Source organism: Ciconia boyciana, chromosome 12 (genome assembly GCF_034638445.1).
Source record: "Ciconia boyciana chromosome 12, ASM3463844v1, whole genome shotgun sequence".
In the NCBI taxonomy this organism is placed as follows: Eukaryota; Metazoa; Chordata; class Aves; order Ciconiiformes; family Ciconiidae; genus Ciconia; species Ciconia boyciana.
The window spans coordinates 17965241-17984345 of NC_132945.1; the positions used below are offsets into that span (position 1 = coordinate 17965241).

At 40.5% G+C, this 19105-nt stretch overlaps 1 protein-coding gene across 5 annotated transcripts in view; it reads left to right on the forward strand.

Annotated features, from left to right (window-relative positions):
• The window catches only part of GRIA3 (glutamate ionotropic receptor AMPA type subunit 3), a 154891-nt gene that overhangs the window by 70241 nt on the left and 65545 nt on the right, over window positions 1-19105 (forward strand). For all 5 annotated transcript variants that reach the window (XR_012044781.1, XM_072877152.1, XM_072877153.1 and 2 more), the window contains exon 5: window positions 17924-17977. Coding sequence is in view for 4 of the 5 variants with exons in the window: in XM_072877152.1 (XP_072733253.1) it covers window positions 17924-17977 (54 nt within the window). In the remaining variant the exon portion in view is untranslated. The remainder of the gene's footprint in view (window positions 1-17923; window positions 17978-19105) is intronic.

Sequence of the window (19105 nt, forward strand, 5' to 3'; positions counted from 1 at the left end):
AGCCGATGCTGGTCCGTGACTCTGACAGCTAGTATAGTTGTGATACTAATACCTAGCATTGCATTTTACACTGTATTTTTAGTCAATATGGTGAGTGCTCTCTTTAGGGAAATTCATACAGCAAAGTGTAAGAAACTTCTTTTTTGTTTTCCTTTCATTTGCTCATGTTCTTGCAAAAGATGCAAAACACCGTACCCACAGCCCACTCTTCTGAAAATGATGCAGGAGAGCACTCCTGAGCCAAGCTTAAATAGCTCTTTGGGCCCACTCTCAGCTGGGGAACAGGCCCTTTGTTTGATCTTTCTGACTCCATTTATATTTTGTTCTCTCTTTTTCTTATATTGTGCAAATGAGAGAAAAAAAAATCAAACCATTCCAGTGCCTAAAATGAAAGCTATATACCAGGCAAACCATATAGCAGAAAACTGGCAAACTCTTTTCTTCTGCAAGCATTCTAAATTCAAACCTAGTGAAGTTGTAATTTTATTAAATGTTTGATTCAGCTTTCTATCAATGCGGTTAGCATCTGTGTAACTAAAGATTTGCTATTGGGCCTCCAGGTTTCCCCAAACTCTACAGTACACTGTACAGTACTCACACTTTTGCATAATTGGAGGCTTTCTGTTGTTGTTATTGTGATGTATATAGCCCATCTCTGTACTGTTAAATGACTCTTTTTCTGTATTATGCCCGTTGTCCATCTTTTGAACTTTATTTACACAAAATTGTGACATGTCCATGAAATCTTTATCCTAAATTATCTCAAATATTTCTAAGTGATCTTAAAATTTTCTTGCAGTTGGATTTTAGGACTGCATCAACCAGTTTTAGCCAATCAGTTGAACACTGTCAGTCCATCGTTTTGCAAGCAAATCCTGCAGACTTTCACACATAAATACTATGTCATATATGTCGCCCTGTTGATGTAATACGACTATTTCTACTTAATTTCACTGAAGATACTCATGAACAAAATTGTTTGAATTTGCAGTATCAAAAATGGATTTAGAACTTTTTGCTTAGGAAACCAAGCTAGATAGTAAAGCAAACTAAACACACCTTCTGAGATAAATACTCTAGGACTAATCATGTCTTTTTAGCAGTCTAACAAGAGGATTCCGGTTATGCAGCACTTTTTTATGAGTATTGTCCCATTTATTTTACTGAGACCATCCACTTGACAAAGAATTGCCCAAGCAGATCCCAGGCTGGTGCCTCTGATGCTAAAAATATCTTCTGGCAACAATTTCCAGAGTTTTTTTTATCTGATACTGAAAAGCAATGCTTAAGTTTCTACAGGGAAAGTCAGTAATGGTGGACCCCAGGTTGATAGCTGAACAATTACTGGTTTTAGGTTTTTCCTTCCATCTCCTCTGCTTACCTTGTTATCTTCTCATAAAGAAGTTAAGAAATCTCACAAATATGTGTGGTACTTAAATCCAGCCAGCCAGTTTGCTCAAGGGAGTGGTGAGTTGTCTTCTTTTTAGCCAACTGTGTTTGCTGATAGCATACCATTGAGGGGAAAGATAACTCTGGATTTGCATATTTCAAACCTAGCATTTTACTGCAGTTTAGAAAGTCAAATCGGTGCTTTGTATGGAGTCTAGAAAGTCTGCTCAGCTAAGAGGCAAGTAACATCTGAGCACGTTAACAGCATGCTGACTGCACAACTGCAGGTGGCCTTGAAGAGCTTTTTCCCAGTGACGGCAAAGGAAAGCCAAGACTCTCTACCTGTTACGGCAGAGTACTGATGGACAAACTGTCCCACAGAAGGTTGGCATAGGCTGCCTCAGCCCAGCTGCTTTTCCATCCCTCTCCCTTTTTTGGCCTCCTCAGGAGCACATCTTCGAAGGTCAACCCTCCCATCACCTTCTGGGAGTGATGCCTCCCTCCAGAGATGGGGTTTACTGTGGTCACTGGGGCGACGCATGGCACCTGCCATTTCGTTTTCTCAGGGACAACAGCAGCATTTGCCAGTGACCCTGGATTTCAGAAGCTTAAACAGGACTTATTCAAGAGCAAAAGTCATAGCAGAAATAAACAGACTGAACCACTAAACAGTCTACACACGTGCTGAGTTTGCTATCAGACTTTTGGGCTCTTGGCCAGGCCATTCGGCAAGCTTGTCAGTTCTCTGCTCCAGAAACTGCATATCATGGCTTTTGTTAGTGTTTGGATTAAATAAGAGTGACCTCTTCTCCTGTATCAGGCTGGTCAGTGTGTGCAGTTCTCTGCCTTTGATGCTTTTTTCAACCAGTTCAAACTAGGGTGTACCTCTCTTCCAAAAGTGTAGGCTTATCTAAAGACAATTATGCATCTGAGGATTTTCTTCAGAGACTTCAAGTCCTGCTGGAATATTCTATACCTTCCTCCAGCGACATACAGACATGTGAGTCAGTGACCTTGAGTATTCTATATGCCTTTAGCATCTGGCACATCTGTATGTCCCTATGTTTCCAAGATCTGAAAGCTGTCATATGAAGTATTTCTCTTTTCAGGGCTGGCTGGTACCCAGGAAGGGATCTCTCCCAGCTGTCTCCCCCTGGTATGTAAATGTAAGGTAGGGGAAAGAGGACACCTCAGCTCCTACTCTGCCTGGGTAACCAGTTTTGTGCCAGGTTTCACTCTGCAGCGCATCTGGTTTCATTCCCCTTCCAGAGAATCTTGTGATGGGCCCCATATTGTGTCCTAGAGGTGGATGCCCTGCCCAAATCACCTCTGGCCCTGTCTCTTCAGCTGCAGAGCAAGGAGAAGCAGAGAGATTAATAGTCATTCTGTAAGTTACCATCTGTTTGTTCACTTGCCCTATAGTTCTATAACCATTGAGCACGTGGATCCATACCCCTCCTTGCACACCAAAACTATATCCAATTTAATCATCTAGTGGCCTCTCAAGCATACAGATAGCAACACTTATGTCATGCAAAATTCATAAGCTCCCCACACTTCTTGTCCCTTGATGCTAAAATATTCCAGTATTCCTTCACAGATAGATATAAAATTTTGCTCTTGTAAACAGAAGAACATTTTCTTCTGAGAACTAACAGTAAGCTTTAGCCTGTTCAACCATGTATTGAGAGACATGTTTTTGAGTTAAGAAATATGTTTTTCTTATTCCCAAGATAACGAGCTGTATTTCAGACTAGAGTGGCTTTATGTCCATTTAGAAGAAAATCTCCTGAGGGAAAATAAGGAGGAAGAAACTCCATTCAGGATCAAAATGGTGAAACTTTACAAAAGACCTGTTTATTCCAGAGACTGCATGCTTTTATCAAAAGGACAGTATCTCCAAACGTAGTCATAAAGGTTAGGCTCCAAGGCAATGTCTGCATTGAGTAGAGGCATCTCACAAAGTAGAAGCAATATTACAGTAGAGAATGCAGTCTCCAAAATTCTACAATGACAGTCAAACTGTCAAAGAAGACTTGAAGTAAAGCGTCTGTAGGATTAGGAAGAGTAATCTGATTGACTGAACTCTGTCCAGTACAAGCACTGACTATGTCTTGACCTTTGAGTCTGAAATTTTGAGATTAGGAAGATGGTCTGCAGATTTTCAGTGCAGCCACAGCTGCATTCCTCTGCAGAGCTGTTCAGATCTAAGAGGAGTGTGCTCACTGCACAGCAGCTTTCACATTTGGGGTGTCACAAGAATAAATACAAAACTGCAGTATTCGGTTGACCAACAGCCATTAAAAACAACAACAATAAGGAAAAATGTAAGTGAAAAAATCAACACCGCTTCCATGTAAGCTTCCTGGTTTATGTGTTACATTATAAACAGATAGTCTGGTGTGGGTTTGCCTGTGTTCTCTGTAGCAATTAAAAATATAATAACTACCTGTAAACACAGTGGGACGGTTGAAGGAGGAGCAGAGCTATGGGTAGCTTCAGCTGCTGCTTTGCTTATGAACCCCAGTTATGCCGTGTCCTCCGAAGGTACTGCGCTGCTCGGAGCACAGCCTCCAGAGCGGTGTGCCCCTGCCGCGTTCGCCGGGGCTCGGTGCCACGGCCGTGTCACAGCCCGATTTTATCCTCTGTGTGGAGCTGTGCAGAGCAGAGGGGGTTCAGCTGAGGCTCCGAGAGAGTATCTGATACGTACAGTGTTGTGTAACATCACTCAGAAACTGGTACGGTTCATTTTTACGTTTCCAGTGAACTAGAAACCTAAATTTTAGGACATTTCTTCATTAGGTGCCCACGAGTATTGTTGAAACCAGGATCTAAAGCAGAGTGAAAGGTCAGTTCTTTCCGTTCACACCCAGAGAGTTTCAGCAGCTCACAGGTCCCTATGGGCATGTGGGGAGGAAAGGGGAATTACTTAGGTCAGTCACCCTCAGGACCGTAGCAGAAGGTAAGTAAAACATGGGCATATGTCACAAGCGACAGCTGTATCTGCCTTAAAGGGCCTGCTCCTATCAGCTGTAAAACTAATAAAGGGACGGAGATGGATTGCTAAAGCAGAGAGAAGTAACATCTTGGGTTAATCTGCCCCACATATAGCACATTTCACACATACCTGAGGAGAGAATTTGTAGCTTGTAAATAGTAATGTCTCTCCAAAGCCATCACCCAGACTTCATAAAGCAAGGCAGGTTCCAAATGACAGGAATTTAACAGAGTATTAGTCATCCTGCGGAATGACTGAGGTAGTGGCACACAAAGCTTAAAAGTGTTCAAAAGACATTAAAGCACAGTTTTAAATGTATCTGATCAGTAATAATAATAATTAATACAAAATGTCTCACCGTAAATGGGCAAGCTGCTGTACGTAGAAGACCACTGCCAAGCAACTCTGGTTTCTTATGCCAGAGGCATATGAACCTGAACTCACCATTAGAGTTTTTATTTTTCCATGGTAGTAGCAATTACTCATTTTATGTTTTATGATAATTCATGGGATATAAATGCACATACCAATGCACACACGTGCATCTGCTTTTGACATTTTGCATATTTTTACCACATTTGTAGTGCGCTTTTATGCAGTTACAGGCATATTTATATGGCAACCTCTGCATTGCCATTAGAAGTACAGCGAACCAAAATCTTTTCTCAGTTACGCTGCTGCAAGTATAGAGTCAACCATTATCCTGAACATTATCCTGGAGACAATATTTAAATTGATACCATTGTGCTCATAGAGAGATAGTATTTGCTTTGAACTTCAGTTAATAGGTAGCTGTAAAAGCACAGTTTGCCGCAGAGTTTGCCTTTTTTTGCAGCTTTTCAGTGCACAGAAGTTGTGCATGTGTGTTTGCCCATAGAAAGCCCTCTGAGGGTCCCCCTCATTATTTAGCCTGTGTCCACATTGTATGAGCTGCTTCTGTCGCTGGCACTAATTGTTACCCTTGTTGACAGTCTCAGTAGAAAAGTTGAGCCTGAGGGCCATTTGCGGTAGCCTCTCACTCCTGCATTTGATGTACTTTGGAAGCAAAGCTACACACTGATGCTTCTCATGCCATACCTGGACTGTGGGGAGAGGATTTGGTCTTTCGTTAGCTGTACTGGTATTTTTCAAAAACAACATTCACAAGAAGTCTTTTAAAGAGGCAGAGTGTTTGAGGGAAAGGGAGAGCTGGCTAGAATTTGCTCAACGTGTGATCTCCTGAGTTTTTTGTCCCACTGTATTTGTCCACCTCCCCATCCCTAATAGCTCTGGGAATCTTTGTCACCTCTTCTAAGCCCCTGGCTGTTTTTAAAATCCCTCACTCACACATCTCTTCCCGATTTTAAAAATCAGTGTTGTACAGAAGTTGCTTTGTTACAGTCCTCGCATTTAATGTGGTTCTTTCTTCTTCGTATAAAGGATAAACCCTTTCATCTTAGCAGACATTACCTTAATTTCTGCATCTGTCTCTCAAATAGTTTAATGCTTGAAACTCTGCTTCTAACCAAAGGCTTTCCTTAATTAGTTTCCAAGGCAACCATCTTGGCGACAATTCAGATGAACCAACTGCAGGGAGAGGAAGGAAACACACTATCAAAATGAATAGTAATAGCACAATACCACTGTGCAAACAGGCGTTGTACATCACCAGAGACAGCATGATAGTTCTGGTGTCTCATAAGTTCATTTACAAGGGAAGAAGTCCTAACTCAGTAAAAGAAAAGCCGCACAAGAGCGTATGTCTTTTTTTCACAGCTGACTAAGCCAGGATTAATGGCTTCGGTGCGGTATGAATCACGTATCTGGGGGAGGAAGAGAACCACTGGTGCTTTTCAGGGCCCCCATGCACCAAGATGTTCCCAAGTGCATTTCATAGAGCAGTTACACTACAGTTCAAATAGCAAGGTTTTCGGAGTGGGGACCACCCCACTGGGCTTTTTTAGCCTACATGCTGGCAGTGCAGTATATAAGACACTAGCAACTGATAGCTGCAGCCTTGCAGGGGGAAGTCCCTAAATATGAGGTCCCTAGGTGTGATCCAGAACTATGGTGCATTTGCTCTGGGCTACAGATGGGTTTGGATCAGGCCATAATATGGCAAAGTACCATCCTAGTGCAAATCACTCGCTGCTTGTAATTATAGATTCAGACATGATCCCTATCTCTTATCCCACCGTCATGCCAGTGCAATTCCATTGGCCTCTGTGGGACAGATTAAAGCTACCAGGGGCAACCTGGGCTTAATTTATAAAGAATCAGGCCCTATAAGTCATCAACTAAACCTCAAATACAAACTCATCCCACGGTGTTCAACCAGTAAGATGGAAAACAGCGTAACAATTTTAGAGGAAGTTAATGTTCCCACGCTTAAAAAAAGCCCATGTTACTAAATTAAATTTATTTGTGTCACACCATGGGTGTATATGTGTAGGTATAATGGCGTATGTACTACTGGAAGCTTGTTCTTCCAAAATGTGTAATGAATAAAATTATCAACAATATACACAGACCCTTAAAAATACCCCGAGTATCTTCTATCCTGGGAGAATGCATGTAAAGAATCAGAAAAGAAAAATATTGCTGTAACTTTATTACCTCATATGAGTAAAATGGCCTCCCCTGCTGCATAGACTAAGTCTAGTAAAAATAAATTAACTCTTCATAATCTCTTTCAGTTCATGGTTTATGCACCACGTTATACGGGGAATATTGCAGAGTACTGTTTATAGTGAAGCAGAATAAACCTTTCAAACTCCCTCAAAGCATTGAAAAGAGCAAATTGAATGCAATTCTAGTCACAGTAAAATTCCATTTATAACAAAAAATATAAGAAAAAGTAACCTTGTTTTTCCTAGAGGAGGTTGCACTGATTTTTTTTTCCTTAATTTCATAGGGCATTTAAAAAGGAAAGGAAAGCTCCAAAGGAAAAAAAAAAAGAATGGCTATTATTCAGTATTATTCGCTCTGCTTGAAGGCAGTGCTCTGCAGTACAAAACCCCTTCCAAAAGATTCTCATGTGAGCATTGGGACTGAATTACTGCGACACTTCTGGGTTATATCCAAATAATAGTTTGAAGTGATCCTGACATGCAGTAATGGTTTATATAAGCAGAATTCTGTTTCCAAGGACTCTTGTTCAATTCCAGGGAATAATACTGGGATTTTACTCTGACATCTGATGGGAGTTGTAGAGAAAATGGGAAAATTGTGTGTATGTAAAATGAAAACAGTGTGCCTCAGTTTACCTAATTTCTTCCTCTCTTCCCTCAATGGATATACATCCTTTTATATTTTGAGCAGCTAAGACTGAAGGAGTTTCATTTACCCTGTGGGACAGGAGAAGAAGAAATGGCCATTGTTTATGTTTGTCTGTGATTGCAAGAGTGTACTTTTAAGAATGTTCAGCATACAGTTTCACAGAATTGAAAGCCAAAAGAGACAGTTAGATATCATCTCCTGTGTCACAGGGATTAGGCACACGATGCAAAGGTCACTAAAGAACTCCTTGTTAATCATGTGGATGTGCCTTCAAACTGTATGACAGTGCTGAAGCATTTGTGATTCCTGCAGAAGGTTTGGAAAACTAAGAATAAATGTAAGATTACTATTATTAATAGTCTTTGTGAAAGTGACTTTAGGTGTTGGGAAACTTAGCGAAGGATGCTAGTCTGGAAGTCAGTTTTGATAGTGCTGATTTTGATATACCTGATGTGGACTTGTAGGTCTACAATGAGAGCATCCACAACTGCCAAGAAGCAAGGAAGCAGTCTAAGTAAAGAGAGCGTGTGTGAAGCTGGAAATGAGGATGTTATTGTGATGGGGCCATGTTACATGGGGTAGGAGCTGGTTACACTGTAGACTGCAGGAAATTTAACCATGAAAGTTGCTAGGGAAAGGCAATCAACTCTAACAGTACAGCCAGGTGCACATTTCTGAGCTAAGAAGAATTTACTAAGAAATCCTGGTGTCTTTTGAAAAGGTGGTTGTGTGTCAGTGAAAAGCATGTGATGGTTACTGAGAAGCTTACCCATCTGAGCAGTTGACATAAACTCCTGTTCTCTTGGGCTCTCTTGGAGTATCAGAGCAGAGATAGCAGCAGTACCTGTTTGCTCTCAGGTTAGCAAAACCTCATGTCTCTTCTCAGAGGTGGTGAACTGAGGCTTAAGCAGCAGCAGATGTATTTCCACAGGGCCTTGACTGATGAACAAGAGTGGCCCTTGACGGGGTGAGATGCCAGATAGATGAATCTTCCAGAATTTATCAGAAGCGGTAGGAAGACAGAATACAGCAAGGATCTTTCTCTGTGTACCTTTCCTGACAGCTAATATGAATTTCAGTTTCCCTGGACTCTTTGGAAGATCCATGTAGAGAAACAGAAGTTGCAGAGTCCCAAGTACACTACCAAAACAGTTGTCTTCAAAAACGTTATTCAAGTTTTGATGACAACAGTGCATCAAAAAGCTTCAGACCCAAGTAATTTTTTAACATCGTACCAAGAATTTGTGTCAGATCAGAGAACATAACCCAGATCCCTTGATGTCATGGTTGCTGACCTTCTGGTAGTGTCTGACCTGAGAAGGGTTATAGCCAAAAAAGAGGGAGGAAGACAGGATGCTGAACCAGCAGATCTAGAAGATGAAACCAATGAGGAGAGTACTGTAGCACCATTTGTCAGTGTTGAATTAAAGCAATTCTGGCATTCAACACAGAAAGCTTATTGTGATTTGAAATTTCCTGTACACGTTTGTTTTTTGGTTGTTTTCTGTGAGATCTGAAGCCTTTATGTGAAATTTCAGGTGAGTTTTGAACTCAAGATTTCACAGGGGCTTCAGAAGGTACTGGAACCTCTGTGAAATTACCTTGGATGTAAAATCACTCCATTATGAATATTTTTCAAGGGAGGATATTTCTCAAAGAATATACTAGAACTGCGTAGACAATTAAAATATGATCTCCCTCCTAAAATGATCTATGTGTGGAAATCACTGCTGCAGAGTAACGTATTTAGTTCAGTCATTTACTTCCCATAAATACAACTGCAAAAATTCCTCCAGAACACTACTGGATTTTTACTTTATTAATCTCACTCAAGAAACTAAAGCATTCACTGATTAAAAATTTCTACAACACATCTCTTCAAGGAAGCTCTCTGGGAACAAGTATCTTCTCTTGAGAATATCTTGGCAAAATAAGGGGCAAAGGTCTCAGCAATTTTGAGTATCCCTTTCATATGTTACAGAGAATTTTTGTTATGGTTGTAACAACCCCCCATGTCTGATCTTGTTTTTAGTGAAATAGCTGCAAGTGATGAAGGGTAGCTTAAGTTTTGATTGATTTTGACATGAAGGTCTTTGTACTGAAGGACATGACTTGTGAAGAGAGATGCAGTCCTGAGAGATATAACACTGTTCTCATCTGTCTAAACAAAGAAGAGATTTTGATATTAAGAAAAGTTTATTTAATGAATTTTATTCAGCTTAAAGAGTAAATAATTGTGACTATGAATGTCAGTTACCGGGGATCATAAAACTCTTCATCTCAGTGTCCTCCAGGGTCTGATGTTTTGCAGTAGAATATGTCCTTTAACAATAACTGTACCAACAGATTAGTTAATCTGACAATATTGCTAAGTCACACCAAGGAAAATGAATTTAGGAAAATTGTTTCAGGGCACAGAAAATTCACAGAAAACTTTGTCATCACACTGAAAGAAATTAGGAGAAAGTATCATGCCCTCAGAACCTATGTTGCAGTTTGTAATTTTTTTCCTAAGTAATTTCTAATGTAACTTTTTATGCACAAATTAAATGCATACTCTACTACACAATCTTCAATCAGCAAATGTCAGATTAGTCATGGGAAAAGAAAGTTTAGCCATATGGAGGGAGAACGAAGTACAATACAGCTTTCAGATGTTGCATTTAATTACCCTCCAAGGACTAACATGCACAACCATCATCTATCTGGAGATGGCCTAAAAGTAAAATTTCACTCTTGATGTGACTATCATCAAGGAGAGAGGCAAGGGAGAGAAGGGCACAAGAAGGGAGCCAGAGAGGGAAGAACTTTAATAAAATGCTTCAGAGGCTTCTCAGATCCCTCTTTCCACCGTGCGCATTTTTGTCCCCTTCTTCTAGGAGATTCCTGTTCTCTAGGAGATTATCTCCCATGAGAGAGACATTGCGGAAGAGCCAAAAGCTGTTTGAAGAATGTTTTATAACAAACAATGATCTTGATACTGTGCTACAGAGGAAAGTAGGATTTTGGTTATGAGGTGTAGTCACAAATGTATAAGGTGGCAGTTGCATGGAAGTAAAATTCTTAAGTCCATGTACCACACAAAAATACAAAATCCAGCAATTGGGACTGTGTATGGATTTGTGACATTCCCTAAAGAACATGAAGCCTCTGAAATGGTGGATGAATTAATCTCAACTATATATGAAGTTATTTTTATCTGCAACAAATAATACATGTGTGGAATCTTCATCTTAATATTTAATACATTCTTCATTTAATATTTAAGTAAAATTTAACATAGTACTCATTCTTCATATAAATGAAATCATTGTTTACTGCATATTTTAAAGCATCACAATCCCTTGTGGCCAGATTCCCATCCCATTAATACTAAGTGAAGAAATAAATCGCTTTCCCTGCATTTGCAGTACAATTACAATCATGAGGTTTCGACCCTTTGTATGAGGGAAGCTGCTTCTGCCGAATGTGGAAATGGCTTTATTTCCGTGGAATTAAAGGCAGGACAAGTATCACTCGTTTGGCTGACAGACCACCACTAGCTGTGACGTATCTTTTACCACCACAGAATTGCGGTTCCTTTGGAACCTCATATATTGGTGCTGCTGGTGGTGGTGTGATAGAAAGAGACAAAATCATGACAGTGAAAAAGCTATTTTTTTATAAATTTACTGAGGGAAGATCGAGCCTTGTCTAGTGTTTATGATCCCCAAAGGGAACTCACTCTTTCTGCAGGAGCATGTGTGTAAATTGGAAAACAGGGGAGTGGGCTCTGCAAACTTACAGTAAAGTGGATCTACTGAGGTTACAAAGGATCTTATTTTTACTGTGGCATCTGGTTAGATGAGGAAAATACTGTTTGAATTTCAGGAGAGCTTTTATTTTCTGTTCTCCTCCTATTTATCCTACTCCTGTCTGGAAAATTTACGTGACAAGAGGTGACCTGTGCAAAGTAAACATAGTGAGGAATGATTATGTATGGCTGTCAAATGCTATTGCACCTTTGCTCACATGATGACACTGTAGAAGACAACTACATTGCTGTTAACAGTGCACTGACCCCCGAGAACTGAAGTGCAGTGGCTGCAAGCCCCATGGGCAGCTCCCCTGCTGCAGCAAGGGTCTACAGGAGTGGGAGGGAGGCCAGGGAGAGGAGTCTTTTCCAGCTGAAGGACTTCTTCAGTTTCTCCTTTTCTTGAGTGATAGAAACAGATTTGAGATGCAGTACATTGCAGATGCCACTCAAGATAAGCTAAACATCTTTGCTAACATACTGACAAGAACTTTTTGGGCCTTGACTTCAGCTTTTATTGAACTAATTGGATTGTCACCCTGATACTCTGTTCCTCTTGTTTCTTAAGTGTGTCCTGAAGACCAAATTAGCCAGTGCCACTGATCCAATAGGGTGCTGCATCACAGGGCACAGCTTTTCAGTCATTCAATCCAGTATCAGGTAGGGGCTACTCAGATCTGAGATAAGTTTTAAGTAACTCCATCCTCAGAACAGAAATGTTATCAGTAGGGATAGAAACTAGAAAACACCTGACCTGATACCCAGGAGAGAAGACAGTGTGCTCCGCAACAATTTAGGCTTGCCAGGCAGTTGTTGCTGTGCTTGATATCCGTGCTGTTCCCACGAGGTGCAATCAACACTGATAGCTGATCCCGACAATGCTATTGAAATTTTTTTAGACCCGAGTCCATTTATCTGTTTTGCTTGTTTGCTGCTGAAAAGAAAGAATCGTGCCACCGCTTCTGGCATTTGCACACTGCTTTGAAGGCAAAGGTGTCATAATTGTATTTCTATAGCAAGGTATAAAGGCACTTTACTGCTTAACTGGAAGTAGCTCTCCTGTCCTCAGAAAGTTACATGTACTTAAAAATCAGTAGAAATGCTTGAAGTTAAATGTGGGCTTTTTGCAAAAGTGGAACCCAAATTAATGCATGAATAACCTCAACAAAGACAACAAAATCCTTTTTTACTCTGAGCTTGTAGAAAATCTCATTTTTCATGCTGTCTTTTTAAAACCTAGGAAAGAAGAGTTCTAGAGTTAAACTGCCTCATTGTTCCCAGATACGGTCGAAACGGAAAGACACATTACAGCAGGTCAGATCTCTGCCTGTCATTCCATTTAAGTGGCATATTTCTGCCACTTGTCAGGTATGAAAAGCACAGTAAAAATCTTTAGACCTTCTTTGTGGCAATACTGCCTGTCAGCGTCAGTATTTTATGTTATGGAAAGATCTAATAGACTCATAAAATATCAGGGTTTTGAGCTGTAGATGAGGTAGTCTATACTTTTGTGGTCTGATTTTTTTCTTTCTTTTTTCATTTGTAAATAAAGGATGATAAATAACTTTGATTAAACAGACTAAACTGACCAGGTGGCAATGGATTCAAATGAATAGAAGATGAGCTCCAAACAGGTATTAATTGGACATGGTAGTTTTCTTTTCACTGCTGCCAAAATCATGATAGCTACTTCTCTAGGTAAAAGTGCAAGCATATCCTCTTAGCTTGTATTTTTCAATGACTCTTTAAAATCAAAGCCCACAGAGGCAGTAAGGTGGATTTAAAAGTGACTGAACTGCTGGGCTTAGAGGGATGTGATCAGCAACACAGAGGCCAGCTGGAGGTTAGTTACTATTTGGAGTACCCTAAAGGGTACTGGGGCTAATATTGTTTAACCTCTCTATTAATGATCTGAAGGTGCACGCTCAGCAAGTTTGCAGATGATACCAAATTAGGAGTAGTGTTTGATACACCAGGTGGCTGTGCTGCAGTACTTTGACAAGCTGGTGAAGTGGACAGAGAGGAACCTCATGAAGTTCAACAAAGGGAAATGCAAAGCCATGCACCTGGGGAAGAGTAACCCCACGCACCAGTACAGACTGGGTAGAGGCTTCCTGGCTGAAAAGCAGCTCTGCAGGATCTCGGGGTCCTGGCAGACAACTTGAGCACAAGCCAGCACTGCACTCTCACAGCAAAGAAGGCCAACAGCATCCTGGGCTGCACAGGATTAGCATGGTCAGCAGGTCAATAGAGGTGATCCTTCCCCTCTACTCAGCACTGGTGAGGCCGCATCTGAGGTGCCATGTACAGTTCTGGGCTCACTAGTATAGGAAGGACATGGACATCCTGGAGCAAGTCCAGTGAAGGGCCCCTACGATGATTAAGGGACTGGAGCATCTATCTGACGTACAAGGAAAGGCTGAGAGAACTTGGGTTGCATTCTCCAGAGGACTGGAGAGGAGAAAGCTCAGAGCGGGTATTAATAATGTCTGCAAATACCTGATGAGAAGGAATGAAGAAGATAGAGCCAGACTCTTCTCGGAGAGTCTCACTGAATTTCAGAGTCTCAGCAGTGCCCAGTGACAAGACAAGAGGCAAGGGCACAACCTGCAATGCAGGAAATTCTGTTTAAACGTAAAAAAAATCATTTTTACTGTGAGGGTGGTCAGACACTGAAACAGGCTGCCCAAAGAGCTTGTGGAATCTCTGTCTTCGGGGATATTCAAAACCTGACTGGACACGGTCCTGAGCAGCCTGCTCTAGCTGCCCCTGCATTGAGCTAGGGGTTTGGAGTAGACAATCTCGAGAGGCCCCTGCCAACCTCACTTGTTCTGTGATTTCCTCCATCCATAAAAGAAAAATTGTCTTTCCCTTTTATGAATCAGAGACAAACCATTGATATTTTTAAAAGACAAAATATGACTGCTCAGTCCCACCTACCAAACTTGCACTATTCTTCCATCGCTTGAGTTCTTTTGAGCCCCCAGAGTCTTGTCTGTCATTAACCCATGCTTTCCTTGCTTCTGGTCTGTTACTACTGTTCACCTAGACACTCTGTTCTTACCATTCTAGTTCCTCGTCAAGTCCTTGGAGAAATATTCCGGTGGAACCCCCAGATCTGTCTCCATCACTACTGTTTAAAATGGCTTCCCTGCCTTGACTTTCATCTAAGAGTTCACCAGTCTCCTCGTAATGTTCCCTTCACCCTTAATTCCAACATTTAATTTTCATGGCCAAAAAACCCAGATCCATGTTCTAGACCGGGAAGTAGCTGTGGTTGTGATTTGAGTAGGGAATAAGTCAAAAGGTAACGGAGTAATTGTGAGGTTAATATTAATGTTATTTTGCTTCCTCTTCACTGTCCTTCCTCGTAGGTGTTGTGTAGCCTTTGAACTACATCACGAGAGAATCATCATTATTGCTTTAGAAATATCACAGTACTCCTTACCAATTTAGTATTAGCCAGTTAATTTCTATAATGCTATCTTCCAAAACTGCAAGAAAATGTAAAAGCTAAGGCAAAAAATTGTAGTTGCCTATTTATGATGACTGATGCAGTGGAAACCAAGTTGTCTTTATGCTTTCAAAAAATAACTTCCCAGGCAAATGAAAAACTAAAATTGGCAATGCTGACTTAGTTTCTCAAATCTGGCATATAGGTCTGTACTTCCAGTAAGCCTGGTGCTGGCCAGCAGATTTGACTTTTATTTTAAAACCAGATACATTTTAATTTTGTTCCCTCTAGATTTTCTCTTAATTAATTGGAAATATCCGAGAAGTTAATTAAAAATACAAACTTTATTTGATTCTGTATCAATCCTGACATTATGATCTTTTTATCTACAAGGCAAGAATTATGTGGGATCAGAAGTCTGAATTATTCATGATAGTTTCCAGCCATTTTTTCCCTCCTCCTTTGTTTAGTATAAAATCTTAACAAGCTTTTCTTTCAGTCAAGGTGAAAGCAATATTAAGTCTCGGAAGTGAAACTTACCAAAGACATGTAGCTCTGTGAAATCCTTGTCCTGTAATCCTGGCTTTCTATTCACCACCACTATTCAATATCCCACTTTCTGTTTAAGCTTCACAATATATAAGCAGTTGATGAGATTTATTTGTTATACTCCTGTTTTCCTTCTTCATAAAAAAGCTTTATCCGTCCCTTTGCTCCCCTAGGAGTAACACTGATGTCTGATTGTTTCTGCTGGGCTCGCTAATCCAGCAGCTCCATTTAAGATGCTGGACAGTTGGTAGAGGGTGGAAAGTGAGGGAGGAGGAGAGTTGTGGTTATTAAGATTTAGGACAGCATGTGTAGTGAATTTTAAAAACATTGTTAAGATCCAGTTAAATAATTATGAACTAACATGGTTGATTGTGTGAGTAGAAATCCTGGCAGGTCACTTCTGAAAGATGCTTTATGAATTAAAGCTTGACTGTAGTACGTTGGACCTCTCTAAGGGACTAAACAATTATTTCTGGTCATTTTGGAGACATGACAACAGATGAGATGGAAGTTGAGTCCGATCTATGCTAATGAGTCCTACATTTCCTATTTGCAGTATTGCTCCTGATGCCTGTAGCAGCTCCGTGTATGTTTTTCTTACAGCCTCTGACTTCATCTGTTGTGGTATTCTTCTCTTAAACACATTTCTGGATAGAAATGTAAAAGCTTTCTTATTTGTTACTAAGGTTAAAACGACAAAGAGTATAGTTGTTAAATAAGTTCTTTGTCTCTCACCTTTTAAAAGTAAATCACTGCCTTTAAGGTGAAATTAAAACATACAGAGAATTCAGTATGCAAATCGCACGCGCACCAGATGATCTGAAGGAAGCCTGCACATTTCCATAGAAAACAAATGTGAGTGTAGGAAAGCAGATGCTTTCTACCAACAGAGTGTACATACAGTTCTCAAGAGGACCTGAGGAGCAATTTATTTTCCGACTGCTGGAAGTATGCAAATTCCTACAGAATTAAATGTGAATTTAAAAGAAATGACATCTGTTAAGGACAAGACAACCCAAAGAGGCAATTGGGAACTTAATAATTTAATCAAGAACTTTAACAGGCTCAGCAGTATATCTAAAGTCAATGACTCAAATGTCATCTGTTTTTAGCAAAGACGTAAGTGGTCATGTTGAAAAGATGTCTTTTAGAGTATGGTATTTGAAGCATTTATCTGTGACCATGGAGAAGTACATTAGTATGGTGCGTATAGGTTTGCAGATGATTCTCCATCAAAAAGCATCATCTGTTCACTTGAGCTGCTCATAGGGTATAGTCAGTGATACACCTGTGGTGCATTGCCAGCATTATGTTTGCTATTTTTAACTTTTATTAGTTTAACCCAGCAAGTCTGGGCAAGTTTGATTCTGTCCTGACACATACATAATCACCACAATTATTAATTAAAGTCTTACCGCTGGACATTGTTCCACCTGCTGCCAGTGGGACTGGATGGATGTTACTGAGATTATAATCTGAAGGCAAGGGAATAGTGATAAATGCAGTGGCATAATCTTGCGCAAGGGGTATTGCTGGTGAGCCGGCAGCCGGATGCACAGGCATGGGAACTGTGTTTTTTCCTCCTTTCCGCAAAAGCACAGTATTACTGGAGTGGGGACAACCACACAGGATGGCAGAATTTAGGCTTGCCAGACAGTGCTGCCTCCCCTCCTCCTCGTTACCCTTACAGAATCCAGCTGCTCAGTTCATCCCGCTGCTTTTTTGTCTCTTAGCGATTCCATTTAATGACTCCATTTGTATAGAGGGATGCCCAAGTGGGGTCAGGGAGGGCAGGAGATGTTGGTTTGTGGTAGTGGAATGTGCAACATCACATTTAGTATAAATTTTGGCTAAACATGTAAGGTCAGATGTGTCCGTTTAGATGCACTGGAAGCGACAAGTTTTCAGGCCTTTTGAAAGCTGTCAAAAGGCAATGAAGGTCACTGCTTATAACTTTAGGAATTTAACTTTAAGCATTCATATATGACAAGGCTTGGCCAGGGTTCTCACGGCAGGAAACCCCCTGTATGACCTGGAGCTTGCCAAGCCCCGCTGTGCTAGTACAGTTTATTAAACACAGTGAGTGGCTGGGCTGTGTCACCTGCCTCTCGTACGCTCCACAAACAAGGAACAAAGTAAACAGTGTTACCTCATTTCAGAGCAGAAATACTTGAACTGATAACTAAAATTAACCTGGTCAGCAGGGGAGACACAGTGATCACAAGGGTGAGATTGCCAGGTAAGATCATCTCTGCAAGCCAGAGTCTTCTCAGCCTTGTGAGTTACTCCTCTTTGTACTCTGCCTGTGTGTTTTAAAACCACAAATGACTGCATCATGTCTGTAAAGCCACAGGTCTGTAATACTCGGCTGCCCATGGACTGGGCATAGAGGATTACCAAAATGTTCATTCTCTGGTGTTTTCCCCTAGTTAAGAGTCATCCTCTTACAACTGAATAATGTGTAATTTTTTTCTTCACACAGGTTGTAATCCTCGGCAAACATTCTAGAGGCTATCACTACATGTTAGCTAACCTGGTAAGAACTTTTCTTCATTACAAGTATAGCTATGGTTTAGAGGGTAATATATTCTGTTCAGGTTGTGGCAACATCAATCAGCAAAAGAGGAAATGCATGGATGAGTTCTTGGATTTTGAGAAATTACTTCACTAAATACTAGAACTGGTATGGTATAGTAATTTGTACTCAATTATGGTCTTTCTTTTGTCTAAGAAGCTCATATCCTCTACTAATTTTAAAATAATAATTTAATTACATGTTTTCCACTAATTTTTATCCTCATAAATAAGACACTTGATAACCATAATCCTCTATGTAACATATTGGAAATTTAAGCACTCCAGGAAAAATAATTGTAGCATATTTGTGTATAAAATAAGTGGTAAAAAGCTGCAAATTAGAACAATTCCATCAAGTAAACCAGCCAGGCTGTTTAGCTGTTCTTCTGTATTTCAGAGCATAGGGTGGTGCCTGTGTATGTGTTGACCTACCAGGACAAGACGGTACATTTTTATCTGTATCAGAGCTTCTTTTGGATTCTAGAATTGACTTTCAGAGATGTTTATGATGCCTTTGAAACACCATCTGCTAGAGTTCCTTAGAAAAAGTGTTATATTGTAACTGATCCTGCAGCAAGACTAGTTTTTGGGTTCTGTGTCGACTGTGAGTGGAAAAATGTTTTTCCAAAATTCACACTTTCAAGTTAGCTATCCCACTTAGTAGAAGATTCTCTGTATCCATGTTTTGGTGTGATTAAAGCAGAAAAGACAAATTTTAAAATACCCTTAATTAGTATAAGTACTCTATGACTTTAAGATGTGTCATTTTGCATTCTAAGAACCAGTCATGATCTCACTGATTAGCGTGTGCATAGAAATACAGGGGTTCTTATTCTGGGTTGCCTTTTAGCATGTGTAACCACTGACATTCAGATAAACATGACTGCAATCAAGTCATACTAATCAACAAGACACCAATTCACTGCCTCAGGTATAAATAACAACAGTGGGAGAGAATCATACTGTTCTGTCTGCCAGTGAAACGTTAAGCAATGCTGTGACGGAGAACCGCCTAGCAAGGAGGTGTGCGCTTTGCCTCCACGGAACAATACGGGTGTTGAGCGGTTTTCTGCTCCCAGCGCTGAAC